General features: G+C 38.2%; 1 protein-coding gene across 1 annotated transcript in view; it reads right to left on the reverse strand.

The window, feature by feature from the left end:
* LOC129677283 (cilia and flagella-associated protein 47-like) overlaps positions 1–22362 on the reverse strand; it is a 603052-nt gene that overhangs the window by 228451 nt on the left and 352239 nt on the right. The window contains 1 exon segment of the mRNA XM_055607932.1: positions 20570–20743. Coding sequence (XP_055463907.1) covers positions 20570–20743 — 174 coding nt within the window.

Consider the following 22362-nt stretch of genomic DNA (forward strand, 5'->3'; position numbering starts at 1 on the left):
AAGCTTCAGCACATCCAGGTGAAGGTGTGGAGAAAGGGAAACACTCCTCCACTGTTGGTGGGAGTGTAAACTTACACAACCACTTTGGAAATCTATCTAGCACTTTCTCAGAAAATTGGGAAAAGCACTACCCCAAGATCCAACTATACCTCACTTGCGTATAAACCCAAAAGATGCTCCACCATTCAATAAGGACATTTGCTCAACTATGTTCAGAACAGCTTTATTCACACTAGGCAGAATAAGGAAACAACCTAGGTGTTCCTCAACCAGAGAACAGAAAAAGCAACTGTGGCACATTTATGCAATGGAATAAAACTCAGCTATTAAAAAAGAAATCATGTAATTTACAGACAAATGAATGGAACTAGTAAAGATCATCCTGAGTGAGGTACTCCAGACCCTGAAAGACATACATGATACATACTCACTTATTAGGGGATTTTAGCTGTATAATAGAGGATAAGAATACTACAAGGCAGGGGGCGGGGAGGGAGGGACAAGATGGGGCGCCAAGAGAACACTGCTTCTGAGGAGCAGGATTACATTTTCCCTACAGCAAGCAAGAGACTGAACTCTGAGCCCTAAAACAACAGCGATCGTGTTTCCCGGGAGAGAGGAAACCCCCACGGCATGGGAATCAGTCGGGTCCACTCTCAGGTCACCCAGCCAGAACCCGGAAGAGATCCCAGGTCATGCAGGCACTAGGTCGCCAGACCAGAGCCACACGCCTGTGTGTCCTGATCACCTTCCCAGGCTGAACGGTGGGCAAAAAAATCACCAGAGACTGGGAGTCCTAGTTGCGAGAAAACTCCACAGGGAAGGAAGAAAACGGTACTGACTTGGGTCACCCAGTCTTTCCCTGGAAAAAGTCTCACAGACTGGCAGGTATGAGCCACCATCACGGAAGAGGGCTCCGCAAGCACAGACAGTTGCTGCGCACCTAGAGCTCTCTGGCACAGACAGAGCTGTGTGCCCCAGGGCAACAGATACTCAGAGTCCCTGTCAGGAGAAAACCCCGCAGGGAAGGAAGGAAATAGCACTGACTTGGGGCACCCAGTCTTTCCCTGGAAAAAAAATCTTGCAGACCTGCGGGTGCGAGCTGCCATCACTGAACTGGGCTCCAGCCCAGAGCACATACATTTGCTGCATGCCCATCTCTCAGGCACAGACAGAGCTGTGCACCACAGGGCACCAGAGACTGGGAGTCACTGTGTGCAAAAATCCTCACAGGGAACGAAGCAAAGGGGAATGACTTAGGCCACCCAGTAAATCCCTGGAAAAGGACCCGCAGACCGACCCAACCCAGGGACCTGCTGTGCACCAGATAGCCTGCTGTTACCAGGAGAGTGGTACCCACCCGCCACAGATTACCTCTTGGGTACTGAGGCACAGAGCCTCAACCTCAGACCTACAAAAGCCCGGTATCCCCGAGATCAACCCCCAGATACTGCTTTAAGGGGCAACCACTTATCCCTAACAAAACTGACCAAACCATGGGACAAACAGGTTACAGCAGATCACTAAATTTACAGCAAGAAACACAGAAGCAGGGCAGTGGTCTTTAGGACTTCTTCAGGTGAGAGGAGAGCCCTCTCACTAACAAAGACCATAGGTACCACTCAGGTCTCTATGCCTGAGGTGAACAGCAGCACCTCCTGAAAAACACCGGCCATCTAGTAACTATACTCAAAAAGCTGAGGATGCTTACTTCAGGAAAAACCATCTTCCTGCCAAGAGGATTCTCTCCACCACAGGATTCCAGGAACCACAAGAAACTAACTCCAAACAACTAAGATAGCCCAATGAGTAGGGGCCATCGTAAAAGCTCAACCAACAAAAGACAGAGCAATATGGCATCTCCAGAATCCAGTTATCCAGGGGCAAGTAGCTCTGGACACCCCAGCATAATTGAAATTCAAGAAGATGACCTAACATCTATGCTCATGAAGAGGATAACAAAGGAAACAAATAAAATGCGTAAACACATAAAGGAAGATAAACTTAAACAGATTATGGCCATCCATAAAGAAATACAGGAAGATAAAAACAAATTATGGCCATCCATAAAGAAATACAAGAAGTTGCAGCCAGTTTGTGGCCTTTAGAGAGGAAATGATTAAATCACTGAAAGAAATACAAGAAAAGGGATTGTTCAAACAGCTGAAGGAATTAAAGGAAAAACAGGAAAATACAGTCAGACAACTGAAGGAAATCAACAAAATGGCTCAAAATCTGAAGACAGAATTGGAAAAATTAAAGAAAACACAAATGGAGGAAACTGTGGAGAGAAAGAACTTAGGGAAGAAAACAGGAACTACAGAGGTTAGCATAACCAATAGAATACAAGAGATGGAAGAAAGAATCTGAGGTGAGGAAGATACAATGGAAAAAACCGAATAGAAGACAGAAATAAACCCACACACATATGGACACCTGATCTGTGACAAAGATGGCAAAAATATACAATGGGAAAAAGATAGCATCTGCAACAAATGGTGCTGGTCTAACTGGATGTCTACATGTAGAAAAATGAAAATAGATCCATACTCATCACCCTGCACAATACTAAAGTCTAAATGGATCAAAGACCTCTACATAAAACCAGACACATTAAATCTGTTAGAAAAAAAATAGTGGGGAATACCCTTGAACTCATTGCCACAGGAGACAACTTCCTGAACAGAACACCAACAGCACAGGCTCTGAGAGCAACAATCAATAAATGGGACCTCATGAAACTGAAAAGCTTCTGTAAAGCAAAGGACACCATCATCAAAACAAAACGACTGCCTACAGATTGGAAAAGAATCTTCACCAATCTTTTATCTGACAGAGGGCTAATATTCAGTATATATGAAGAAATAAAGAAGCTGAAAAGCAGCAAACCAAGTAATCCAATTAAAAAATGAGGAACAGATCTAAACAGAGAATTCTCCATAAAGGAATATTGAATGGCAGAGAAACACTTAAAGAAATGCTCAACTTCATTAGCCATTAGAGAAATGTAAATCACAACAACCCTGAGATTTCACCTTACACCCATCAGAATGGCCAAGATGAAAAACTCAAATGACAACACATGCTGGAGAGGTTGTGGAGAAAGGGGAACCCTACTCCACTGCTGGTGGGAATGTAAACTCATACAACCACTCTGGAAATCAATCTGGCGCTTTCTCAGACAACTAGGAATAGTGTTTCCTCAAGATCCAGCCATACCACTCCTAGGCATATCGAAAAGAGGCTCAAGTACACAATAAGGACATGTGTTCAACCATGTTTTTAGCAGCTTTATTTGTAATAGCCAGAAGCTGGAAACAGCCCAGATGCCCCTCAACTGAAGAATGGATGCAGAAACTGTGGTACATCTATACAATGGAGTATTACTCAGCAATGAAAAGTAAGGAAATCATGAAAATTGCAGGTAAATGGTGGGACCTGGAAAGGATCATCCTGAGTGAGCTGTCCCAGAAGCAGATAGACACACACAGTATATACTCAGTCATATATACATATAGTATAGGATAAACCTAGTAAAATAGGTACATCTAAAGAAACTAATCAAGAGAGAGGACCTCGACTACAACGCTCAATTCTCATCCTGAAAGGCAAAGACGATGGACATCAGAAGAAAAAGAAAACAGGAAACAACCTAGGAACCTGCCACAGAGGGCCTCTGAAAGACTCTGCCCTGCAGACTATCAAAGCAGACGCTGACACTTATGGCCAACTGTTGAGCAGAGTGCATGGAATCTTATGTAAAAAATGGGAAATAGTAAGATCTGGAGAGGACAGGAACTCCACAAGGAGAGCAACAGAATCAGAAAATTTGAACACAGGGGTCTTCGCAAAGACACTTTCTCCAACCATGTACCAGGCATGGAGATAACCTAGAACCCCTGCACAGATGTAGCCCATGGCATTTTAGTGTCCAAGTGGGTTACATAGTAATGGGAAGAGGGACTGCCTCTAACATGAACTGATTGGCCTGCTCTTTGATCACCTCCCCCTGAGGCGGGACCAGCCTTACCAGGCTACAGAAGATGACAATGCAGCCACTCTTGATGATATCTGATAGACTAAGATCAGAAGAAAGGAGACTAGGACCTCCCCTTTCAGTGGACTTGGGGAGGGGCATGCGTGAAGAAGAGGGAGGAAGGGTGGTATTGGAAGAGGAGGAGGAAGGGGCTTATCGGGGGATACAAATGAATAAAGTGTAATTAATAAAATAAAATAAAATTTAAAAAAAAGAATACTACAAGGCATAGACCCAATGAAGATTTAAAAAAAAAAAAAAGGAGGACCTAAATGAGAATGCATAAATCTCACTTGGAAGGGGAGATACAACAGACAGATGTAGTGGCTTAAGAGAGAGAACAAAGTAGGAGAGCGGGCACAGAGAGTTCAGATGTTGGACAACAGACTTGGGGAGATCAATGGCAAAAGGACAGAAAACAGGAAACTGAGGGTGGGGGTATCTCTGTAACAACCTAGAGACATAAGTCAAGGTAGTCTCCTGGGTAGATATGAGCATATATCAAGTAGTGACTCCTAGTAGCAGAGGAAATAGAGACTGAAGAGGACAAATTCTAAGTAAATTAGCATAATAGAGGGAGCGGAACTCCAACCCATCCACATAAAATGTCAACCCAAAATTTAGCCTGCCTACAAGATGTGCAGGGATAAAGATAAAGCAGATGGAGCAGAGATTGAGGAAATGTCCAGCCAATGTCTAGCTCAATAATACATACCCTGTGGGAGATGGCCAACCCTTGAAAGATACTATGAAAGATACTCTGCTAAGTTTTCCCATAGGGGCCTGACAAATTAGTCCTCTCAGAGATTTTATGGAGCAGGAGAGGAGTGGAGGGGAGGTACAGTGAGTGAAGAGGGTAGACATCAGACCTGCAGAGATCCAAGGCAAGAGGACAGAAGGCCTGTAGAGAAAAGAGAAACTGAGGGTGGGGTTATCTCTGTGACAAGTTGGAGCCATAAGTCAGGGTAGGCTTCTGGGAAGATATGACAGAGCCTAAAGCAGAGACGCCTACTCACAGAGTCCATAGACACTGAAGAGGATACCCTCTAACTAGACCACTCTCCTAACAGAAGGAGGGAAATACCATCCCACCCACAAAAATTTCTACCCAAAATTTGTCTTGCTTACAAGATATGTAGGGATAAAGACAGAGCAGAAATTGAGGGAATGCTCAACCAACGCCCAGCTCAACCAAAGACTCACCCTCTGGAGAGTGCCAACCCCTTACACTATGAACAATACTCTGCTAAGCATGAAGACATGGAGCTGGTTACAGTTGTCCTCTAAGAGACTCTAACAAGCAGCGCCTCCAAACATATGCTTAGTCTCACAGCCAAACATTGGGCAATGCATAGGGAGTCCTGTGGACAAATGGGTGGAAAGAGAAAAGGACCTTGAGTTAATAGGAGCTCCACAAGAAGATGAAGAGAGTCAACTAATCAGGGCCCAGAAGGGCTTGATGAGACTGAAGCATCAACCAAGGATGATGCTAACCTCCCTACAAAGATGTAGCAAATGTACAGTTTAGGCTTCATGTGGGTCCTCTAGCAAAGAAAGTGGGAACTGCATTGGACAGGGACTCACTTGCCAGCTTTTTTATCACTACCACATGTCTGGGCTGCCTTGCCAGGCCACAGGAGCCGCAACTTGATGAGCTGGAGTGGATGAGAAAGGGAGCTCCCTTTATCTGAGGAAAAAGTAAGGGTGAAGGAGAGACAGATGGACAGTGGGATTTGGAGGGGAGGAGGGATGTGGCTACAAAAATGTTATAAACTAAATTTAAAAAAAAAAGAATTGTACGTGTGTTCTCTAGAAGAGCAGCAATATGCTTAACCAATGAACCAAAACGTCAACTCCCACATATAATGTTTTGTAAGTATAGTTTTCATTTATTATAAAAATTTATTTTGTAAAAGTGTTTTCTTTACTCTTAGATCAAATATAATTTTAATGGAGACATTAATATAAGTTTTTCATGAATTTATTTTAACAGCAAAACATATCAATTGTGAATATAAAAATCAATGTTTTGAGCCTGAGCATTCTTTCCACATCACAAATACAGACAGGCACTAAGGGGCAGAATTCTAAAAGGTTGTAAGATCTGGTGTAAAAGGAGTCGAGAAATGCATTTTCATGAGCTGTGTTTGCTTGCTCTTTTCTTTATAGTTCCTACAGTGAAAGTATTTGGAATATTCTTGAAATGAGCTCCTTCCTATAAGAAGTGTCCCATTAAGTAAAAATTATTTTAGGTTGACAATAATTATATCTATTATGTATGAGATTTCATTATCAGGTGTAGATTTCCCCACATTTTCAAACAATGATGATACTCAAAAAGTGAATTGTGAAAAAGAATCTATTTTCATATTATACTGAACATAAACACACACACACACACACACACACACACACACAAAACACTCACAATATGTACACCCAAACATATTCATACATCCTTTGGTGATCAGAATCCTAGTGTTCCCAAATTTCAACTATTTTACATTCCACATGTGAGTAGTATCACTTTGTATTTAGACACATCCATGTCATAAGTAGAGGCATATTCTTTTTGAAGACTGAATAATATCTTATTGTACGGGCATATCAACAGATTGAAATAGTCCCTTATATACAATCTGACCACCATGGACTAAAGATGGACATAAAAAACAACAGAAACAACAAAAAGCTGACACGAACATGGAAACTGAACAACTTCCTACTCAATGAGAGCTATGTTAAAGAAGAAATAAAGGAAGAAATTAAAGACTTCCTAGAATTCAATGAAAATGAAGGCACAATATACCCACATTTATGGGACACATTGAAAGCAGTGCTCAGAGGAAAATTTATAGCACTAAGTGCCTGCAAGAAGAAATTCGTAACATCACATATAAACAACTTAATGGCCCAACTGAAAACCCTAGAAAAAAAAAGAACCAGATACACCCAAGAGGAGCAGAAGGCTGCAAATAATCAAACTCAGGGCTGAAATCAATCAATTAAAAACAAATAAAACTATTCAAAGACTCAATGAAACAAAAAGCTGGTTCTTTGAGAAAATTAACAAGATAGACAAACCCTTAGCCAAGCTAACTAAAAAGCAGAGAGAATCCATCCAAATCAGCAAAATCAGAAATGAAAAGAGGGACATAACTACAGACACCGAAGAAATCCAAACAATCATTAGGTCATACTACAAAAGCCTATACACCACAAAATTTGAAAATCTAAACGACATGGACATTTTTCTTGATAGATTCCATTTACCAAAATTGAGTCAAGATCAGGTAGAAAGACTGAATAGCCCTTTATCCCCCAAGGACATTGAAGCAGTCATTAACAGTCTCCCCTCCAAAAAAAGCCCTGGGCCAGATGGCTTCAGCGCAGAATTCTAACAGACCTTCAAAGAAGTGCTAACACCAATTCTCCTCAAACTATTCCACAAAATAGAAACAGAAGGAACACTACCAAACTCATTCTATGAAGCCATAGTCACCTTGATACCTAAACCACACAAAGATCCAACAAAAAAAGAACTTCAGACCTATCTCTCTTATGAACATTGATGCAAAAATACTCAATAAAATACTTTCAAACCGAATCCAAGAACACATCAAAGATACCATCCACCATGACCAAGTAGGCTTCATCCCAGGCATGCAAGCGTGATTCAACATACGGAAATCCATCAATGTAATCTACCACATAAACAAACTGAAGGAGAAAAACCATATGATCATCTCCTTAGATGTGAAAAAGCATTTGACAAAGTCCAACACCCATTCATGTGTAAAGTCTTGGAGAGATCAGGGATAGAAGGCACATACCTAAAGATAGTAAAGGCAATATACAGCAATCCTATAGCCAACATCAAACTCAATGGAGAGAAACTTAAATCAATCCCACTGAAATCAGGGACAAGACATGGCTGCCCATTGTCTCCATATCTCTTCAACATAGTACTTGAATTCCTAGCCAGAGCAATAAGACAACTAAAGGAGATCAAGGGGATACAAATTGGAAAGGAAAAGGTCAAAGTGTCACTATTTGCAGATGATATCATAGTATACATGAGTGACCCCAAAAATTCTCCAGAGAACTCCTTCAGCTGATAAACACCTTCAGCAAAGTGGCAGGATACAAAATCAACTCAAAAAAATCAGAAGCCCTCCTGTATACCAAAGACAAAAAGGCTGAGAAAGAAATTAGGGAAACAACACCCTTCACAATAGGCAAGAATAACATAAAGTATCTTGCTGTGACTCCAACCAGACCTGTTTGAGAAAAACTTCAAGTTTCTGAAGAAAGAAATTGAAGAAGATTTCAGAAGATGGAAAGTTCGCCCGTGCTCATGGATTGGTAGGATTAACATTGTGAAAATGGCCATCCTGCCAAAAGCAATCTATAGATTCAATGCAATTCCCATCAAAATACCAACTCAATTCTTTACAGACCTTGAAAAAGAGATTCTCAGTTTCATATGGAGAAACAAAAAACCCAGAATCTCCAAAATGATCCTGTACAACAACAGATCATCTGGAGGTATCTCCATCCCTGATCTCAAGCTGTACTACAGGGCAACAGTAATAAAAACTGCATGATATTGGCATAGAAATAGAAAGGAGGATCAATGGAACCACATAGAAGATCCAGAAATAAACCCACACACCTATGAATACTCAATATTTGACAAAGAAGCCAAATTCATTCAATGGAAAAAAGACACCATCTTCAACAAATGGTACTGGACCAACTGGATGTCTACATGCAGAAAAATGAAAATAGATCCATATTTAACACCTTGCACAAAACTAAAGTTGAAGTGGATCAAGGACCTCAACATAACACCAGATACTCTAAATCAGTTGGAAAAAAAGGGGGGAACAGCCTAGAACACATTGGCACAGGAGACAACTTCCTAAACAGAACACCAACAGCACAGGCTCTAAGAGCAACAATCAATAAATGGAACCTCATGAAAGTGAAAAGCTTCTGTAATGCAAAAGACACCGTCATCAAAACAAAACGACTGCCTATAGATTGGGAAAGAATTTTCAGCAACCCTTCATCTGATAGAGGACTATTATCCAGTATATATAAAGAACTGAAGAAGCAGAAAAGCAACAAACCAAGTAATACAATTAAAAAATGGGAAACAGAGCTAAACAGAGAAATTCTCAAAAGAGGAACATCAAATGGCAGTGAAACACTTAAAGAAATGCTCAACATCATTAGCCATCAGGGAAATGCAAATAAAAACGACCCTGAGATTTCACCTTACACCCTTCAGAATGGCCAAGATCAAAAACTCAAGTGACAACACATGCTGGAGAGGTTGTGGTGAAAGGGGAACCCTTCTCCATTGCTGGTGGGAATGTAAACTGGTACAACCACTTTTGAAGTCAACCTAGCACTTTCTCAGACAATTAGGAGTAGTGCTACCTCAAAACACCGCTATACCACTCTTAAGTATATACCCAAAATTTGCTCAAGTACACAACAAGGACATTTGTTCAACCATGTTTGTAGCAGCTTTATTTGTAATAGTCAGAACTTGGAAGCAACCCAAATGTCCATCAACGGAGGAATGGATACAGAAATTGTGGTATTTTTACACAATGGAATACTACTCAGCAATCAAAAAGGAGGAAATCATGAAATTTGCAGGCAAATGGTGGGATCTAGAAAAGATCATTCTGAGTGAAGTATCCCAGAAGGAGAAAGACAAACATGGTATATACTCGGTTATATAGACCTACAAGATATGATAAACATAATGAAATCTACACACCTAAAGAAGAAATCAAGAAAGTGGACAAGGGCGAAGATGATCAATCCTCATTTAGAAAGACAAATGGGATGTGCATTGAACGTATGACAGGAGTCTACAGCAAAAGGCATCTGAAATACTCTAACTAGCAGTGTTTCAAAGCAGACACTAAGATTCGTAACCAAACCCTTGTCACAGTGCATGGAATCATATGAAAGAAGGGGAGTTAGTATGATATGGAAAGGATAGGAGCTCTACAAGGACCAAATATATACAGGCACAGGGTCTTTTCTGAGACTGACACTCAACCAAGAACCATCTATGGATATAACCTAGAACTTCTTCTCAGATGTGGCCTGTGGTAGCTCAGTAACAAGTAGTTTTCCAAAGTAAGGGGAACACGGACTATTTCTAACAGGATCTCAAGGGCAGGCTCTTTGACCTCCCACCCTCCCCCAGGGGAGGAGCAGTCCTGTTAGGCCACAGAGGAGAACTTTGCAGCCAGCCCTGAATATACCTGATACAACAGGGTCAAATGAAAGGGGAGGAGGCCCTCCCCTATCAGTGGACATGGAAAAGGGCAGGGAAGAGACCAGGGAGGGAATGTGGGTTTGGGGAGGGAATGAGGGAGTGGGATACAGCTGGGACACAGATTTAACAAAACGTAACTAAAAAGAAAAATAAAATTTAAATATATATATATATAATCATATCTATATCTATGTATCCATATATCCATTAATCCATCCATTAACTATCTATCTGTCTCCATCCTCCTTCTCTTCTTCTTCATTCTCCTCCTTGTCCCCTTCATTTCTCCTTTCCTGTTTCTTATTTTTTCCACCATGATTTCATTCTGTAACTCATGCTGACATGGATCTCACTGAACTCAATATGTAAAAAGAGGGCCTTGAACTTAAAAAAAAAACTACAATCTCAGCCTTCCAAGTGATATATTAATATTACTGAGAATCTACTGTATGTTTGTAAGTGGGCACACCTTTTACTACTGCTATATTAGCAATTCACTTTTTTTTTCTTTTCTTTAAAATGCTTGAAAAGTCAAATAAAAGAGCAGAAATGTGGATCAATGGAACAGAATAGAAGACCCAGACATAAAGCCACACACTTATGAATACCTGATTTTTGACAAAGAAGCCAAAAAAATCAATGGAAAAAAGACAGTATCTTCAACAAATGATGTTGGTACAACTGGATAGCTACATGCAGCAAAATGAAAATATATACATTCTTATCACCCTGCATAAAACAAAAGTCCAAGTGATTCAAAGACCTCAACATAAAACTAGATACACTATATCAGTTAGTAGAAAAAGTGAAGAAAAGCCTAAAACTCATTGGCACAGTAGGCAACTTTCTGAACAGAACACCAACAGCACAGCCTCTAAGAGCAAAGATCAATAAATTGGACCTCATGAAACTGAAAAGCTTCTGTAAAGCAAAGGAAATAATTGTCCGAACAAAATGACAGCCTACATACTGTGAAAGGATCTTCACCAACCCTATATCTGACAAAGGGATGATATCAAGAATATCTAAAGAAATAAAGAAGTTAAAAGGCAATAAATCAGGCAATCCAATTAAAGAAAGGAGTATGGAGCTAAACAGTGAATTCTCTGTAGAAGAATATAGAATGGCAGAGAAACACCTAAAGAAATGCTCAACGTCCTTAGCCATCAGAGAGATATAAATCAAAACGACCCTGAAATTCCACCTCACACCCATCAGAATGGCTAAGATCAAAAACTCAAGTGACAACACAATTCTTCACAGACCTTGAAAGAAACTTCAACTTCATATGGAATAACAAGAAATCCAGAATTGCTAAACAATGCTGTACAATAAGAGATCTTCTAGAGGTATCTCCAACTCTGATCTCAAGCTGTACTATATAGCAACAGTTATAAAAACTCCATGATACTAGCAGAATGGTGGATCAATGGAACCGAATAGAAGACACATGCTTATGGACACCTGAACTTTGACAAAGATGCCAAAACCGTAAAACGCAATGGAAAAAAAGATAACAACTTCAACAAATGGTGATGGTCTAACTGGATGTCTACATGCAGAAAAATGAAAATATATCCATGCTTATCACACTGCACAAAACTGAAGTCCAAGTAGATCAAAGACCTCAACATAAAACCAGACACATTAAATCAGTTAGAAAAAAAATTGGGGAAGACCCTAGAACTCATTGGTACAGGAGACAACTTCCTGAACAGAACACCAACAGCACAGGCTGTAAGAGCAACAATCAACAAATGGGACCTCATAAAACTGAAAAGCTTCTTTAAAGAAAAGGACACCATCATCAAAACAAAATGACTGCCTACAGATTGGGAACAAATATTCACCAACCCTTTATCTGACAGAGGGCTAATATCCAATATATATAAAGAACTAAACAAGCTGAAAAGCAACAAACCAAGTAATCCAATTAAAAAATGGGGAACAAACCTAAACAGAGAATTCTCTACAGAGGAATATCGAATGGCAGAGAAACACTTAAAGACATGCTCAACATCATTAGCCATCAGGGAAATGCAAATCGAAACAACCCTGAGACCCATCAGAATGGCCAAGATGAAAAACTCAAGTGACAACACATGCTGGAGAGGTTGTGGAGAAAGGGGAATCCTCCTCCACTGCTGGTGGGAATGTAAACTTGTACAACTACTTTGGAAATCAACATGACGCTTTCTCAGACAATTAGGAATAGTGCTTCCTCAAGATCCAGCCATACCACTCCTGGGCATATATCCAAAAGAGGCTCAAGTACACAATAAGGACATTTGCTTAACCATGTTTTCAGCAGCTTTAATTGTAATAGCCCGAAGCCAGAAACAACCCAGATGCCCCTCAACTGAAGAATGGATACAGAAATTGTGGTACATCTATACAATGGAGAATTACTCAGCAATGAAAAGTAAGAAAATCATGAAAATTGCAGGTAAATGGTGGGACCTGGAAAGGATCATCCTGAGTGAGCTCTCCCAGAAGCAGATAGACACACACAATATATACTCACTCATATACACATATGATATAAGATAAACCTACTAAAATCTGTACATTTAAAGAAACTAATCAAGAGAGAAGACCCTGATTAAAATGCTCAATCTCCATCCCGAAAGGCAAAGAGGATGTACATCAGAAGAAAAAGAATACAGGAAACAAGTTAGGAACCTGCCACAGAGGGTCTCTGAAAGGCCTCCTCTGCAGACTATCAAAGCAGATGCTGAGACTTATGGCCAACTGTTGGGCAGAGTGCATGGAATCTTATGAAAGAAGTGGGAAATAGTAAGATCTGGAGAGGACAGGAACTCCACAAGGAGAGCAATAGAACCAGAAAATTTGAACACAGGGGTCTTCCCAAAGACACTTGCTCCAACCATGTACTATGCATGGAGATAATCTAGAACCCCAGATGTTGCCCATTGCAGTCAGTGTCCATGTGGCTTCCATAGTAATGGGAAGAGGGACTGCCTCTAACATGAACTGATTGGCCTGCTTTTTGATCACTCCCCCTGAGGGGTAACAGCTTTACCAGGCCACAGAGGAATATAATGCAGCCACTCCTGATGAGACCTGATAGAATAAGATCAGAAGGAAGGAGAGGAGGACCTCCCCTCTCAGTGGACTTGGGGAAGGGCAGGCATGAAAACAGGGGAGGGAAGGTACGATTGGGAGGAAAGGAGGGAGGGGTTCATGGGGGGATACAAAGTGAATAAAGTGTAATTAATAAAAGTTAAAAAAAGAAAAAAAAATCCAGCTATACTGCTCCTAGGCATATATCCAAAAGATACTCAAGTACAGAACAAGGACATTTGTTCAACCATGTTTGTAACAGCTTTATTCATAATAGCCAGAACCTGGAAACAACCCAAATATTCCTCAGTTGAGGAATGGATACAGAAATTGTGGTACATTTACACAATGGAATACTACTCAGCAATTAAAAACAAGAAAATTCTGAAATTTGCAGGCAAATGTTGGGATCTAGAAAAGATCATCCTGAGTGAGGTATCCCAGGAGCAGAAAGACACACACGGTATATACTCATTTATAAGTGGGTACTAGACCTATAAAATAGGATAAACATACTAAAATCTGTACACCTAAAGAAGATAAACAAGAAAGATGACTCGGGGTAACATGATCAATTCTCACTTAGAAAGACAAATTGGATGGACATTGGAAGTAGTAGAAAACAAGTAACAGGACAGGAGCCTACCACAGAGGGCCTCTGAAAGACTCTACCCAGCAGTGTATCAAAGCAGACGTTGAGACTCATAACCAAACCTTTGGCAGAGTGCAGGGAATCATATGAAAGAAAAGGGAACTGATATGACCTGGAGAGGACAGGAGCTCCACAAGGACAAATATATCAGGTCACAGGGGTCTTCTCTGAGACTGATTTTCCAACCAAGGACCAAGTATGGCTATAACCTAGAACCTCTGCTTGGATGTAGCCCATGGTAGCTCAGTATCCAAGTGGCTTCTCTAGTATGGGGAACAAGGTCTGTTTCTGACATGAACTCAGTAACTGGCTCTTTGACCCTCCCCCAAACTCCCTGAGGGAGGAGCAGCCTTGATAGGCCACAGAGAAGGACATTGCAGCCAGTCCTGAAGATACCTGATAGGCTAGGGTCAGATGGAAGGGAAGGAGGACCTCCTCTATCAGTGGACTTGCAAAGGGGCAGAAAGGACATGAGGGAGAGAGGGTGGGACGGGGAGGAAATGCGGGAAGGAGTTACAGCTGTGATACAAAATAAATGACCTGTGATTAATATAAAAAATAAAATTCATAAAAAAGTCAAATGGAGGGCCGGTGTGGATCATTTTAATTTTGTCCACTTTAAAATGCATGGACTTTTTGGATATGTAGATTAATGTTTTGTTGGTTTTTTTTAATTTTATTTATTTATTTATTTATTTATTTATTTTAGTTTTTAGAACTAATTCTTTCCTTTATACTTTTTAATTAGTTTTTGTCTTTCTCTTCTTCTCAAGTACAATTAGTACAGATATGCTGATATGCTTCATGGTACTACACAGATATCTGGGTTTTGGTAAATTTTCTTTATATTTTCTCTTCCTCAGACTGGAAAATCTCCAGTGACCTATAATCAAGTTTGTTGATATTGTCTTCTTCAAATAATTTAAATCTACTCCCGTGATTATATGGCAAACAATTTGTTTAGTTTACTTTATTATTTAATTATAAATTAGGTATAATTTATAATTATAAATTTATTATTATTATAACTATTATTTTTGTTATGAGTAATCATTAATGTCAGCATGGCATGCTGTGTGGCATGCACATGCCTTGTGTTTGTAGAGGTTAGAAGAGAGTACCAGATCCCAGAAACTAGATGGTTGTGATCTGTCATATGAGTTGTGGGAACTGAATCTGTGTCCTTTGAAAAAGCAGCAGTCTATGCTCTTAACAACTAAGCCATCTCTCCAGCCTCCTATTTCTATATCTTTATTGTTATTATCTATTCAAAAATCATTATGACATTTTCATCAATAATGCTAGCAAGATCTCTATTTCATTAATTTCTTAAAATAAAAACCTAAAAGTTTAAGTCTATTAATCTATATAAGTACCTTCTAAGAACATCTTCTTATGTATTAACCATATTTTCTTTATTCTTTTCTTTGTCTTGCTCTCATAATTTTTGGTATAATAAGTACATGTTATGTATGCAGATCACTATATCTCTCTGTTTCTCACTTTTTTTTCTGTTGTCCATGTTTTCTTTTTCTGTTGCCTTTTTTGTTTTAGTCTCTTCTATGGTTTAAGTGTATAAAGCCTAAATTCACTATAATTAATATATGATAAATGCAATTCCTAATTATATACTGGTGAAGACTTCAGCAATGATCTAGCACATGCTATTTAAATACCTTGAACCAAATAAAATCAGTCTTCTGCCAAGGATAACTATATAAGTATACCTCCACTACTCAGGTAGCTTCACATTCTGCCTTACTGAGACAAGGCTTCAATGTAAGCCTTAGATGAAATATTCAACCCTGTCACTTATTTCTTTGGCAAGTCAAAACCTCTACGTAAAGAAGTTATTTATTTGTTCCTGAAGGATAAATAAAAACCTTTTAATATCCCATTGGAACATTCATATTACAGACATTCTTATAATGGCTACAATAAAATTTTTTGTTGGTTATTACTTTTCTCTAGCAAAGGCAATGTTAAACAAATATTGAGTGCTTTTGAAATATGTTCTCAGAAAGGGATCTTTCTATCAAAACAAAACTTTCAGACAAGTTAAATAACAAGAAATGCTTGCTACTGGATCTTGCTAGGATAACTCAAGAAAGGTCAAATAAAGATCCAAACCAAATATGGCTATCTCTTTGTTTGCAAGGTTTCCATTATTTGCATGTAATGAGGATACAAAATTGCAGAGATATGCAGAACAAAATAGGAACAGGCCAAGTTCTCAAATGAAATCAGACTTTACTCTTAATAGTACTTAGGGTTTTCCTCGAATACAGACTCCTTTGAATCCAGACTTTTGAATATTTTGAGACATATATAGTTCATTAAAGATTTCTAGGGAAGAATGAATTAACAAAATTATTTAAATAGAAGATAAAAACACAAATAAAATGGAATTGTAAATAGAAGATAAAAACACAAATAAAATGGAATTGTCTGTGATTGTGAGAATTTTAAAGAATATGTATAGGCTAAAGAAAACGAACCAAATAACATGGAGAAGGGCAAGGAAAATGAAACAAAGGGTGGTAGAAACGATAGAATGAGAGAAGAGTAAGAGAACTGAAGAAGAAACAGAGAACTGAAGGAAGAAGAAAAGAAAGTGAGGGAGGAGTAGTGGAGGGAAAAAAGAAGGAGAGAAGGAGAGAAAGAAAGATGAAGAAGGAATATACAGACTACACTGAATTAAATTACATTTTGAAGACAAAAAAAAAAGGAAATGGAGAACAAAAGTATTGTAGAGGATACAATGCAAATACAAGATATAAGCTAAGTAGCAGTATTATTTTTATCAATATAAAAAATAATTTTCATCTTCAAGCAGGTGTGAATCAGCTTGATATTTTTATTCTTGTTCATTTGTGCTCCTGCCTTTGTGGTATAATTGATAAATAAAATTTTATAAATATAAGGTGAAGACTGAAGTAGATGCGCATCGCCATGATGGTTTTAATTTACTTCTTGATTATGATGATTTGGATGTTGCCATTGAAAACAGAAAGTAAGATTAGCTAAACTGAGTAAAGGTGTCTTGTTTTAAAAAATAGTTATAACTATTAAAATTAAAAACAAAAGTACAAAATCATCTACCATACCAATTTCTGGATATGTATTAAGTATTGTTTAGATATTGTTTGTGTGTTAAAATATTAAGAATGTAGTCATCCACTATGCTGACATCTGAGAATAATTTATAGTTACCATAAATAAATTACCATAGTAATTTATTGATTTTAATTGTTTTCCATTTTTGAAATGCATTCCTTCGGTAAAGTAAAAATTTAAATAATAACATAGACATAATTTCTGTTATGGCAACAAAATGAAGTAAATAAATAGTGTAAGATAATTGGAATTCTTTAAATATGTTTTTATAAAACCCTTGACAGGTTTCTCCACTTGGTAATAAATTCTGAAAGTGGAGAAATACTACAAAAATTTATGTTTCCATATTTACCTACCTTCATTCTCTCCATACTTGTTTTAAAGCTACCGTTTTTGTTTTAATTTGTTTCTAAATAAAAATATTTTAATCACTATTATGTTCTCAAGGCCTCAATGTTACGCTTCATATTATAAACAAAAATATGGGAACAAACCATTGTCCCTGAGGTGACATGGTATATCTGCCTAGCATACACAAATCTTGGATGTGAGAAAGGAGAGTTAAGGGAGTTAGAAATTGAGGAAGGGATGGTGAAGCATAAGGGGTACAGAAAGAAGGGGGAAAAGACAAAAAAATGTATATATTATATTCAAATAATGAAAAGTAATAAACAGGACAATGACATGTGGGAAGTAAATCAGGGACTACAGACTCTATCCTGAAGTTAAGAGATGATATTGAAGGGTTTTAGTTTGTTATAACAAGAGGAGATTTTAATTTATAATATTTATTGCAAAGAATATTCTTTGAAATCTGGTAAGAAGTAAACTTAGGCATATATCTTTAAGATTTAAAATAAGCAGAGAATAAGCTCAGAGAGTTTCCACATTTCTCTCATTTGCTCTGAAGATAAATGTAAGCACCTCTCGTTGATGGATGAATCTCCTTTTGAGGAACACATTGGCACATAACAATTTCAGGCAAAGGGTGGAGATGGATAGAGGAAGAAGAAAGTGTTGGGAGAGGTGAATGGAATTTTGGAACATCTTGGGAGCAATGTGGAAACCTGGTGCAATGGAAACTCCCTGGAATCTATGAGAGTAATCCCAGAGAAGACAACTAGTAATGGGGATACATAGCCTGTACCAGCCATCTTCTGTAACCAGTCAAGTTTTCCAGTGGGGGAACTGGGACAGCAACCCAGCCACAAAAATTTAACCTACAATTTGTCCTGCCTGTAAGATATGCTTGGGAAATGGTGTCACAGAACTTGTGGAGTGGCCAACCAATGACTGGTCCAGCTTGAGGCCCATGCCTTGAGAAGGCACCCAACCCTGATGTTACCTGGATGGCCAGGAACAGGAGGCTGTATATCCCAAAGACCTGGGATAGAACCAAGCATGACAGGCAAAAAAGAAGTCAATAAAATTAATCCTAATGATATACTACACTCATGGATAGGTGCCTTTCCCCATTATCTTCAAAGATGTTTCATTCAGCAATTAATGGGAACAGATATAGAGACCTATAACCAACACTAGCCAGAGCTCAGAGACCTCACAAAACGAGGGAGAAGAAGTATTGTGTGATCTAGAAAGGTTGAAGGCACCAGGAGAACACATCCCACAGAATAAACTAAGCAAGGCTCAAAGGGTTTCACAGAGTCCAAAGTCTGCATGGGTCTTCACTCTGTTCTTTACATATATGTTATGACTGTGTATAACCTGGTGTTCTTGTGGGACTCAACACAGAGAAAGTTGGGATTGCCTGTGACTCTTTTGCTTCCTCTTCTGACCCTTCTCCTTTTTCTGGGTTGCCTTGTCCAGTATTGATATCAGGATCTATATACCTAGACTGATTAAATTTTGTTCTGCAGCATTCAGTTGATATTCCTGGGAGGCCCTGCTCTTTTCTCAGGGGAATAAAAAGAGGAACAGATCTGTGCCACATTAAAGGTGGGGGAGTTACTGGGAAGTATAGAGAGATGGGAAACTGGTTGGGATTAATACATGAGAGAATAAATAATTTAAAAAATGAAAAAAAATCAAAACAACAATAGCAACAAGAACAATTATATTGATCCCTACCAAATAGGTACACACAATTGAGAACGTTCCAGATAGCTGGCTATGGGGCCACACACCCCAACCCCGATATTTGGGAAACTGAGGAATGGGCATTGCTCTAAGTTCAAGACTAGCTAAGGATACAAACTAAGATACAACATTTTTAGAAGTAAAACTTAATCATCATGCCAAACAAAATTCTAGAAAAACCAAAAAAAAAAAAAAAAAAAAAAAAAAAAACTACTTTTGACAAGGAGGTATAAATGGCTCTGGTGGTATGGAAACATGCCAGAAATGAATGAAGTATTCAACGGTTTACCAACCTTCAGAAGCAAGAGTTAAACTGGGATGTTCTTCGGTGCTGGGGTAACCCACTCCCTAGAGACAACAACTGAATTCTCTATTTTATCTATTTTAACTAATAACTTACTATCACCAATGCAGAAACCATTGTTTTATGGAGAAATATGGCTATCCATGACTGTAACTGTGCAAGGAATTAAAAACTATGTTGTGAATGTGAAAGAGTTTTAGGGATAGCCTAATCAAATTTATTATGCTTGTGAAATATTTTTTAAGAAGAAAACCATTTGTTGACACAAGATATGAGTAGGAATGGTATTTTTATTTTTGGTGCTGAGGCTTAATCTCATAGTACTGTGCACTTTAAACACAGATTCTCACCAATGACCAGTACCTCTCCTACTAACACAGAGTTTGATGCCTATAATCCTGCATGTAGGAGATTAGGACAAGCAGATCATGAGTTTGAGGTTAGAATGCGCTATAATGAGATACCCAACTTCAAAATATTAAAAAAAAAATGCTCCTACATTTTCTTAAAAATATCATATATATTATCAGGTAAAGTTTCTTCGAGAAAAAGTAAACACAAAACAAATATGTAAACTTGAAAGAGTTTTATAATTACACACTATTTAAGTATAAAACTTGTTTGAAGTTAGGTATGGTAGCACCTGACTGCAGTCCAAATGTGTGACAGGTTAGGGAAAGAAAACAGAAATTCTAGGCAATGCTAAGGCCCCATCTCAAACAAAGAAGAAAAAAGTGACAAAAGCAGAATAAAAAAGTAAAAAGTATCAAAAATTTGTTTGATGATAATCAGAATTAATAATTAAAGTTCAATTTAGTAGCTGTTGGAAGAATAAACAATAGAAGTATAATTATCTCTGTATGTGCTTCATCTAATTAGGTAAAATTGTTTTATTTTTTCACATGATTAACATATTTCATATAATTTAAAGTATATTCTGAAGGATATATTTTCTTACTAAAAATTCCTTACCTTAAATGTCAAGAGACGTTTTGTATAATTAGGCACTATTATGGATTTATCTGTCACTTTTCCCACGGTGCAGTTTATAACAATGCGGTCCAAGGCCAAGGGTGTTGTCCCAGTCCCATCCATTTCAATGATGTGTTCCATACCATCTGCTTCATTTTGTAAAGTAAGTTTACCCTATGACAAACGAGACATTTTTAAGTTTTACAGCAGTCAGTATTCTCATCCTATTCAACTTGACTCTCACCAAGAAAAGGAACTTGTAATATAATGTTAGCCACTGAAATTTCTAGTTCACATAAAAATGATATTATTGAACAAAGAACCGACTTATGAAATGCTCTTTATTTCTATCTTTCTGGAAATTATACATTTTACATAAGCATTCTCAAGCTTACCAATTATATGTGTATTAACCACCTTGTTGGAGAATTGTTGCTGAGAGAATTTTCAGGTGTAGCAATTGACATAATTGCCACACTAACTCCAGGAGTCATCTGTATAGCATAAAAATGTACTATGTAAGCATAAAATTATGCAAACAGACAGGAGATATGATTCCCACGGGAATAAAAGCTCTTTGGAAGTCCCTGGCAAAAACCCTAACATGGCCACTTAAGCCAAAAAGACGTATTCTGAAAGTCCCACACTTGCTCGATTGCAATATTGGATTGATGAGCCTTTTTGCTGTTTCTCTATGATTCTTGGAACAGCACAATTAACTATTCAAGGAAACATTTCTAATATATTGCTAAAAGCTTTAGCAAATAAGAGTAGAAAAAAATAAAAATTTTAGGAGAAGTAATAAATCAGATTCAGCATCAGGAATTGCTTGTGGAAAAACCAAACATTGTAGGTAGTAAAGGGACAAGAGTTTTAGGGCTTTCTAAAGAAAATATTCAATCAGAATCTGTTAGGATAAATGCTCTGAATATTCCCACTGCAGTAAAACTACTACAAAACCATTACCTAGCACAGATGTTTATGATGAGGCAAAAAGAAGATAGGCAAACATAGAAGGTCAGAGAGTTTTGTATTATACTATAAGTTTAACAGACAGGCTAGCTCAAGCATCTTATCTCTAAGGAAAGATTGTAAATCCTTAGCAAGCCAAACAGGAGGAATTCCCCTAAATGCTTATCTCCAGGGGGGTTGTAATCTTTAGCTGACTTAACTTGGAGGATTATTAACAGCCCCTAATTAACTAACAATAAACTACGCAAACAGACCACAAGTTTAACAATCCCCTGGCCCTCTACTCCCTAAATTAGCAACAATAACACTATGTAAATAAGGCACTAGTTCTATGTTTGTTTTGCTTAACAGGCTGTTAGGCCAAGATTTTTTGTAGACACTGCTTCTACTAGGTTACTCTTTCAGTTAAAATGTCAACTTTGTATTGTTGGTAAAAAGTCTGAATGCCCCGGGAAATATGTCGACTTCAGGTGCTTCTTTATGTAATCACTATATAAGTGTTGGCTTGACTTCAGTTAAGCGCAGGAGATCCAAAACAACATCACTTGGTGTGGTCTCGGTCATTTCGCCTACCTGTGCCTAATCTGATATCTGAACCCCTGATTCTCCCGCAGGTAAGGGACTCCCGGCTGGGTCGGTCCACGGCACATAATGACTAAAGCAATGATTGTATATCTTTGAGCATGCTTTCTGAAAATAACTTGGATATATATATTCAAAGACAACAGCATTGTAAGTGACATGATAAATATTGGTCCTTCAAAGTTAAACATGTTAAGCAAAACTTTCAAGTTTATAGAATATGCAAAATGTTACTTAAC

This window comes from Psammomys obesus, unplaced genomic scaffold (genome assembly GCF_907164565.1).
Source record: "Psammomys obesus unplaced genomic scaffold, mPsaObe1.curated_primary_1811, whole genome shotgun sequence".
Classification (NCBI taxonomy): domain Eukaryota; kingdom Metazoa; phylum Chordata; class Mammalia; order Rodentia; family Muridae; genus Psammomys; species Psammomys obesus.